General features: G+C 35.5%; 2 protein-coding genes and 1 long non-coding RNA gene across 3 annotated transcripts in view; 1 reads left to right on the forward strand and 2 right to left on the reverse strand.

Moving 5' to 3' along the window:
- Nucleotides 1-10,000, forward strand: part of LOC136834089 (uncharacterized) — a 142,111-nt gene that overhangs the window by 115,771 nt on the left and 16,340 nt on the right. The window lies entirely within an intron of this gene.
- LOC136834036 (trypsin-1-like) lies at nt 1,874-8,186 on the reverse strand. The gene is made up of 4 exons (XM_067096293.1): nt 8,133-8,186; nt 7,681-7,825; nt 5,374-5,522; nt 1,874-2,050 (listed from the first exon to the last, which is right to left on the reverse strand). The coding sequence occupies exons 1-4, from the start codon at nt 8,184-8,186 to the stop codon at nt 1,880-1,882; spliced, it is 519 nt and encodes a 172-aa protein (XP_066952394.1). The 3' UTR covers nt 1,874-1,879.
- The window catches only part of LOC136834037 (uncharacterized), a 16,093-nt gene continuing 14,875 nt past the window's right edge, over nt 8,783-10,000 (reverse strand). Inside the window, exons 4-5 of the mRNA XM_067096294.1 lie at nt 9,565-9,778; nt 8,783-8,861 (exon numbers count right to left, since the gene is read on the reverse strand). Coding sequence (XP_066952395.1) covers nt 8,783-8,861; nt 9,565-9,778 — 293 coding nt within the window. The remainder of the gene's footprint in view (nt 8,862-9,564; nt 9,779-10,000) is intronic.

Below are 10,000 nucleotides of genomic sequence, written 5' to 3' on the forward strand. Positions count from 1 at the left end.
GTATTGTGTACTATTCATTTATATATGAATATTATCTTGATGAAACTTTCAGTGTTCACAATTTTTATTTACTTAGTGATGGGCATATATTCATCATGTGCGCATGCAAGAAAAGAGAGAAGTTAATTTGAGATGAAATTCTATTTGGCATGAACTGTACTTCCTAGACAATATAATCCTCCTATAATGTAAAAAGGTTAATCGTGTTCTTTTTAATACCCTTTGCTATCTTTCTGAAATTAAGATTACCGTGAGATTGTTATTTGCTCGTGTATCATAAACCATCTACCGAAGACCGTTCTTTTCTTTTACTCTTCGTATTAATGATAAACAAATAATAATAAAAAAACACACACACAAGAAGAGTACTTAAGCAAATAATGGTGAATGATTAACTTTTCACGTATTCCTAGGACGTCCCTTTAAAATTTAAGCTTATCAGTTGGTAGATAAAGAAATGAAAGACATTGCTTATTACTTCCGATAGAATTTTATTAACTTTTACAAAAATATGCTTCATGTTGTATTACCTTATAAATGATCACTTTTCAACTGTAACATTTTGAGAAAGAATCTTTATTACATTTCAACAATTTTTATTCTTTTAACATTTTTTCAGATATTTTACTAAGTCAACGACAATAAATCTTCAAATATGCCAAACAGAATGTCCGTAGTACAATCAACGACCTTCTCGATATTGTCAGAAATCATTTAATGTCTTTTCCATCCTTTTTTTTTCTTTTTTTTTCTTTCAAAGAGCCAAAAATTAATTTTTTAACGCCGCCGCCCTCACATGGAGCTTTGCCATATATTGTTGTGATGTAGGTGTGAGTTACTTACATCAGGTGTTGTTTTAACACTTAATAACAAGTCAGCAGGTGCTGTCTAGTAGCCTACTTATAATAAGGATCATGTTTGCTCTCGATCGTCTTGGCACGAAGCCACACATGCGCACAAACACACTACACACACACACACACACACACATATACATGTATATATATAATACATATATATATAATATATATATAATACATATATACATATATATATATACAGTATATATATATATATATATATATATATATATATATATATATATATATATATATATATATATATATATACAGTATATATATATATATATATATATATATATATATATATATATATATATATATATATCTAGGGCCAGAAGTAAGATCCTAATTAGAAAAGTTTATTGCCAAGGAAAATATAGCATTTTTCTGCATATTTATCCATATCAATATAGCCCTTATGAATGATGAAGTCATTAAAATTAATCTTAGATTGACAGACTAACCTTTAGAGAGGTAGTTCTAAATTAATTCAATATGACCTAATCACGGTTATTATTGGCATCCTTAAGTTCAAGCTTCCCGTTGATAAAATGAATTTTAAAATTAAATCAGGATAAAGAAATATATTTTTTCTCATTGAATAGAACTATCCTTATATATCGTAAATGCCTCACGTAGGGCATGCATGAGATAAGACTTCATGTATACAGAAGTGGTACTTACTTGAGTTGAGGAATGAACAAAACGGAAAGGTTTAGGCAAAGTGAAGAATCAAGATATCATGGTATTCAATCTTTTCCATAGTAAATAAAGGCACATCTGCTTTGTTCTTCACATACATATTTCAGGTATGTGTATATATATATACATATCAATATATATAATGTGTGTCTGTATAATATGTACATGTAGCTATGTGTAGTAAGAGAGTATATATATATATATATATATATATATATATATATATATATATATATATATATAAGTGATTATAAACATTCATTAGTATGCAAACATCCATTACACATGCAAAAATTCAAACGAGGTTGATTAAGTTAACATTCATCCGGTTTAGTCACATTCTTGATCCAGTCTAGATAGTTGACAACTTTCGTATAGAAACCAGGAACGTTTGGTTCAGCGCACCCGTACCCAAAGCTGACGATCCCCAGCAGAACCCATCGATTGTCCGTAGACCGAGTGATAAGGGGTCCTCCACTATCACCCTGTGATGATGAAAGAGACAGATAAATTTCATTGGTTTTGGTTAACTTCATCTTCCTCATCTGCATATCATTCTCTCTCTCTCTCTCTCTCTCTCTCTGTCTGTGTCTGTGTGTGTGTCTCGAAACCTTAGCACTGAAACACTTGTGAAATATCCACAGACAGGTTAGATGTACTGTATTTAAAATATCCCGTGACGGAGTATGTTGGCATCGTTGCATCTGTCTGTTATTTTTACTTGTAACTCACATCAGTGAAGACCCATAATAAAGGTCCTGATACTTAAGCACTCTTCAATGAAACCATACATCGCAAATTTACTTATTGCTGAGCTAAGAGGAATGGCAACACCAGGTAGACCATCACTAGTCACTCATCACACACCAACCCTTGAGATGCTTTCACAGAACATTACCTTGCCATTTGTTCCACTGCACAACTCCATGTTATGCTGATGAAGCAGCTATTCACAGTCCAAGTCCTATTGGATGGCGTTGCTACTACTGTTTTAAGAGAACTAGAAGTTGCTAAGTACTCCAGCTGACACCTGTGCTTGACAAGTGCAACATGGAGATTACGTTGGCCACTTGGACATTCAGCTTTGAATGGTATGTCTGCAGACAACATCCGTAGGAGGTAGTCTACCATTGTACCTCTTAACTTCAACAGCACTAGACACCATGTGGAATAACGTGTAGTAGAGAGCCTTCCTCCTGGGCAGTGCTAAAATTAGGGGTCATTGTGCTCCAAACATATAATTAGGTAGTGCATTGTCAAAGTATTTAATGGCTATTTAGAATTGGGATGAAACTGTTTTTTTTTTTTATTGTACAGTGTACTCTATAAGCCACAGATTACACTTTCAGGTGTCCTGTTTCTAGTTGTAACCTACATACATACATTTCACTAATAAATATTGAAGTGGGTTTAACCCATAGAATTACTAAGACAGAGTATTTCAATCTGATATACATTTGATATAGTAGATACCCTAAAAAGAACATGTGGATTTGAAGCAGCACACAAGTTACATATTCACCGCCACTAATTGAAATTGGTAGGCATTATTGTTGCTGCCAAATTCAGTACCCTAGAGAGTGTCACACCAAGGACGTTGTCTACCAGTCTCTAATAGCCAGAGGCATACCTGTGCACTGGGACCCACAAATGGTATAGGAAGTGGAATGCCTATGGTAATTGTACATCATCCTGGACAGATTATCTATAACTTTGGACCGAATAGTATTTACGCATGAGCAGACGTACTAGACTCTAAACTACCAGGCCAGCAGTCTACTTGTCGGGCATGGATTGAAACGAACACCATCATTGGGCAAGATATTTTTTGTGCAACATGTATGGGTCATCCAAGGCTGCTTATTTGTTTGTTCTCACATGGCTCCTGGCTCCATTCCAGGATACCCTGATATGTACACGTGGTCAATGGTGACAGACTAACTGGATAGTTGGAGGTCACTAGCCTCCCCATTGGTACTACACTGAGATGGATAGCAGTCTTAGGAAGAATTTTGCAACAAGGGCTGCCCCTAAATAGATCTCTAGGTATAGTGACACCAACATCAAGATCATCATCCCTATGAAATGGTTATGATGGTGGACTGAGGGAAGTAACACTTATCATCATGCTAACCCACCAAGTGGCAGTTATCACTGCCAAAAAGATCATTGGGCAAACACGGGAGAAGCAGTTTCAAAGGTGATGAAGCTTCCTTAGTCATTCTTTAGTTTTTTGACATACCATATTCATGGAAGAATAATTCCTCAGCACAGCTTGCCATCAGTAGCACTGCCAGAGGTTGGTATTGCATTATCTGGGCAACCAAGTGAGGGTCCAGACCCAGACCACATAGGTAGTGGGTTGCACAAGGGTAATTACCAGGGGCCTTTATTACCTTTATTACTGTCAACGTGCAATGAAGTTAAACAGCATAAGTTTGGTATCCTTGAGGAATAGGAATGGAACCAACCCCATTAACACCCCTGACTCATCAAGAAATCTCAGCCCACCATAAAGGACAAGTTGACTCTCCACGCAGGAATGATAATTATGTTTTGGAATTTTTAGCCTCAATTCAAACCATATTATATGAAGTGAATAGAAAAATACTGACTAGGTATGAACCAAGATATTGCGTTATTTTTTATATGGCTTTACTTGTCTGAGTTACATGAATGCTGTCTAATAGTTGGTATTACTTGAGTATGTTTTAGTTTCTTTTTTTTTTCGTACTGGCCAAACATACAGCATTAGGATTTTTAACTTCGCTGTTCTTCTGTATTTTCTTTATTTTCCTATGTATTAAGATTAAAGCATGTATACTATAATCTATATCCTGTGATCATTTATATCGGCATCATTGTACCTTCACCAGTTTTTTTAGCACCTTGCTCCTGCAAAAGTGTGTAATAAAGGTACAAATTGAATCTGTACAGACAAAATTTTTTTAGACAAAATATCATTGCAGTCAAAGTGACCCTTGTCTTCGAGACCTTCAGGTCTGTAGGGAATTTGTCTGTGTAGAAAGAGAAAACGTGTCATATCACTTGACATCTCTTCAATTTTGGTTATTAGACAGTTCTGTGTATGGTTCCAGTAGTCAAACTTGTTGCTTTTTGCTTTACTCAGACGACTCATCCTCTGCTTATCAGACTGGTGATAAATATGTAAATAGGTGGAATCCAGTAACTGTACGAACATTGCTTTTAGATTCAGTGTAATCTTTGTTTTATATCCCGTTGTGACAGCATGGCTTTAAAGGAGGGGATATGAAATCGATAACTGTGCACTTAGCTAGGTGTCACTTTCTTGTAAGTTCTGTTTCTGCCACAGCTCCTTGAATTACAGAAAGCCATTCCCACCTTCAGGTGCATTCCTCATTTTCTCTGCATTGGAAAGTTATCCATGAATTTCACGTTCCTATTTGGCCTCGTTAGGGCATTAAAGTTTATAATTCTCCAGGTTCTCTTGTCCCTGATTCCAGTAATCTTCCATTTTCTTTTGATAATACCGTTACGTGTTGTTTTTCTTCATACCTGAGTTAGATGACATGAGCGCTCATAGTCTGTCAACAAATCATGTTTTAACCTCTGTCAACAAAAAACAAGGCAAATGTTTATGAATGTTACAGAATATTTAGGTGTGAAATAAAGGTTGTTATAAATAAACGAGACTTTGTTAAAAGAAAAATAGCAGACACTTTGGACTATAACTCTGCATAGTCTTCTGTTATGCAGATAAGCCACAATACAAAAAAAATTGTATTTTCCAAATAATGGCACACAAAAGAGAGAGAGAGTAACTGACCTGACAGGCGTCTTTACCCTGGGTATATGTACATATCATGTTGTCGGTTAAAGTGAAGGTTTTGGGAGCGTTGTCATTGAGCTTCTTACAGTCATTTGGAGATTTCAGTGTCAAAGCCACTTCTTGAAGTATGTTGGAGGGTTTTCCATCTGTAAATTACAATGAGAAAAGAAGGCATTAGTTAACAAGATGAAGCTATTGTCTTAGAGAACAAATCTATTAGGAGACCTTCTGAAAATGGAGAAATGATGAGTCGAATGACAGTGACAATATTTAAAAAAAAATAAAATTGCATATGTAGTTTATATAAAATATTTATATATATATTTATATATATATATATATATATGTATGTATATTTGAAAACTTTAGAAAACAATTACTTCTGTTTTTTAAGGAGTCTTTCACAGATTTAGCTGACCGTTCTTTCAAAACTTATATATGTGCCCACATGTATAGTATTTATATGACACTGTTTAATCTGTCAGATAATCCAACATGAGCATCAGATGCATACATGCATAATGTACCAATTAAGAGTAGCAAGAAGCCAAAACCGCTCTCGGCTGAACAAACTCCAGAGACTACTCTCTAAATACAACCTCAAGTTACTCTTTTCAAACAAAGAAAGGGCCCTGAATATAAGTTAAACATCAGTAATATTGCCTTTTAGAAAGGAGTTCCTGGAGTGCTGTAATTCTTATATTTCTCTCAGTTGAGATCACACTATCGGGGAAAATGTCAGAGATCCTTTTTGCTCTTAATGTAGGTCATTAGAAAGTTTTTTATTTTGATTACCGGTGTATGGCTGATGCTAAACTGCAGATTTATATATCAGTTATTTCTGTGTTGTAAGCAGATGTTCCATGTGATGCTTTGAGGGATGATAGCGCAGCATGGTTGAGAGAAAGTTTTGACACAGGAAGTTCACGAAAGCATTTGATTGTTAAGACTTTGTTGCTTCAAATTTAATTGCTCTTTTAATTTTGATTTGAACCAGACAACTTAATAGGACTGTCTGTCATCTTTTCTTTTACTGTACCATGGAGTTCTCTTGTATTCAACGTTGCTGTTCGTGTAACTTATTTCGTATATAACAAGAATTGTTTTAATGTAACTGAAAGTCATACAAATGAATGGTTGTTTAGTCTGTGTTGTTGTTTAAGGGAAACTGGCGTTTAATTATTGCAAGCAAGGTTTTGACTTAGAGGGCAGAGTAACGTAAGAGCACGCAAGTCTGTCATTTATAGTTCTTTCTATGTGTAAAAGGTAAAATGAAGTTTCTCTAATTCAACGTCACCGTTCTTGTTACTATCGCCTTTAGTATAAGGCGTTGCCTTTTCTCCTTGACGGAAAGCACTTGTAGTCGAACAACACTTACAGCTCGTGTGTAGAGTTGGCGTTTGTCTTATTATTCCCCATGAGAGAGAGAGAGAGAGAGGTTCACCCCTGTTTTTAAGTTTTTAAGTTAATTTTTCCAAAACGAATCCAGTTCCTTCTGCATTCTTCCATGACAATGCTCAATCGTTCTGCAATAGAGAAAAATTCCTTGATCCATTCTCACTGTGTATAAATGTGCTTTACAGTTCATCTTTTTCTTGTTTAATTCTGTGTGTAATTGTGATTAACCTAATAAGGTGAGTTGAATTCAGAGTACAGAGACTTTCATGTTTTATTTCCATCATTCATGCTTTTTCGTATATTAGATTTGCTTTTTGTCTTTTTCTTATTCATTTTCAAATCTTTTTATGCATGTTATCGTTTTTGTTATTATTATGATACAGTGATATTTTATTCAGTGTTAAATTTTGTGAATAAATTTGATGTGAAAACCAGTGATGATATTCAGAATTGAAGTGCCTGGTCTAAGAAATCTGAATTTATTTTTGCCCCTCAAACGACATACCATTTGTAAATCATGTCCACAATGTCCACTTTATTAAATTCATTTAATGCATTCATTTATTCATTCGCGAGGCAACTCTCCAATGTAGTGGTTATAAGTTTATCGAATCTGTGTTATGTCATATGACTGCTGTTTATATTGAAAATTTACTGCCCTCCACATCAGCCGCAGCCGATAAGTCGATTTTCATCATCGACCCCTGGCAACCTATCATTCAACACGGCATCCGACTTCTTGCTACATTAGTAGTCCGCCAGAGTACGATAATAAACCCTCAGGCTCGTTGGCCATGGCTTTGCTATAATTTTATCGAATTCACAGGACTGTCTTGTGTGAGATCATTCCTTATCCTGAAGCTGTAATTTCATGGAACCCATGTTATGTGCATATGTTTTACTCACTTTCAGCAGTAACCCCCCATCCAGTAGCTACAACTTCTTTTTCCGGAGGTTCATAATCGTGGGAACTTGGCATACAGATCGGTTGCATAGTATCATCGAATTCAATAGGTTGATCCAACTTCAAAAGGGCGATGTCATTATCTTTCTGTCGAGATTCAATTTCATTGCATTAGATTACATTATTATAAATATACTACACTATGTAGTCCTTTAATTGACATCGGCGTCAATGACCATAGAAGTCACGACGCCTGATAACTGAAAGTCATTCATTCATTCATACTGTGTGCTAAAGTTCTCAAGATTGCATGTTAAATAAGTGCATATGAGATGAGGGCGATGTCATGTTCTTCCTGCTAAAACAAAAAATAAATAAATAAATTGATCAGGTTATTTCTTCACCAGCAGCTACAGTTTTCAAGATTTGCTTATCGGTTAATACTTCCATTAACCCATTCATATCTGTAGCTTTTTCCGTTGTTAATGAGATTAGCGCAGACGTCCATGTTTTAGAAACTTCTTTCAAAGCTAAGAAAGATTCAGAATTAATAGGGAAACATAGGCTATATTTTTCGACGTTTACATCGATGCACGTGTACGCGTTAAATGTGGAGATAATTAGGTCAACAGATGGATATTCAGAAGACACTGAGATATCAATGAGTATTTATTTAGTGATCGAGTTGAAATGCAGAAGACCATTCTCTGAAGGTGAACTTGCGCTCTTGCCAGAAAACTTAATTCAAGTTTGCATTAAGGTTCCCCGAAAACCTACACCTGTTCGCACCCACAGACTCCAGACAGCAGAAAGACTAGGTTGTAAAATCAGTATTTTGTCAAAACCAAAGCCTAAAATACTAAACAAATGAAAGTATTAGATAATATCCGTGACCGAAATCACAAAAGACTGTCTAAACCCCTTCGAATAACACAGTGTTCTCTAAATTCATAAAGAGTGCAACCTTTAAAGGAATCTTATCACTATATATGTACTTACGGACTCTGGAACATATCTATTATTAATGATAACTGGTTTTCTAAATTCATAAAGAGTAAACCTTTAAAAGAATCCACTATATATGACGTTTTTCTTTGGAACATATCAGCCAGTGGTAATCGTCATAGATGCGTCATCAGTGCTGATGTCATGTGCACCTAAGGAGGCCACGACTTGCAGATTTCTGGAAAAGGACATAACGTTGGAGACGGCTGTTGCCCCATTGAAATGTCTCATGGTATAGTTATCACGTAAGATATTTTTCATTAAATCAGATTAACCTTTTGGCAAATTCTTCCTGACTTCATTTCAGCCTGAGAGAGGGTTAAGCTGCAAAGCTTTTCAGCCAACAGGACCTTTTATTAAGATTGATGATTTCATAGTCAGAACTAACGCGGTGTGCGAAAGTAGTTTTTCTTGTCAGTGTCAAACATGGATTTCATCACTAACAGTGTAAAGAAATGTTGATAATTTAAATAAAAGGAACGCAATTCGAATGTTATCATTTATACCGATATATATAAAAATGGTCAATCGTTACCATAAGGTTGGGTAAAGCTGAATAGGGTTCACCACGAGTGCCATGCCTTTAATAATACCCAACTAATATTTAATGTGAATGTTTTTGCTTGGATGTCATTTAGGAATTTCTTATTTCGTTATTCTGAAAGTACATGGCATCAGTCTTATTGAACATCGATACAATACATTAACCACAAGCGTTAATTTGGTAGTCTGATTCATGTCATGCACCTGATATTTTGTCTTGAAATATCACTAATTTTGTTTCATAGCAGGAAAATTGTGCCTCTTGGTTAGCACCTCTGTCTGCGGACAAAAGGTTGAAAATGGGAAATACTGATGCTGAGTATATTCTTGAAACTTACTTGAGCGGAGTGGTTGTATTCTTTATAACAAAGCAGTGCGCCGCCGATAGTAACCATGATTTCTTGATGATGGACGCACCGCAGCCAAATATCTGGTCGTCGATGCCGTTATTCCCCGTGACATCCAGATAAACCTGCCAAGGATAAGCGTGCGCATTTGCATTTTGCCCTCCCACAATCCTTTGCACATTTACGGCAGGCTTGCCACATTCATCTAAGAGAGAGAGGGAGAGAGAGAGTAAAATTTTGATAACCATTTCAAAAAGCGAAATATATTTATTCACAAAAACCACCAGGAAAGGAACGGAATGCAAAAGTTATTCCAACAATTTCCCAAGACACTGTACTTGATTCATTGAAACTGCACCAGAGTACTTCGGTACTCTTGCTACAATTAATGTGGTACATTATCTTTGACCTTCCGTATATATATATA

Source organism: Macrobrachium rosenbergii, chromosome 53 (assembly GCF_040412425.1).
Source record: "Macrobrachium rosenbergii isolate ZJJX-2024 chromosome 53, ASM4041242v1, whole genome shotgun sequence".
NCBI classification, from domain to species: Eukaryota; Metazoa; Arthropoda; class Malacostraca; order Decapoda; family Palaemonidae; genus Macrobrachium; species Macrobrachium rosenbergii.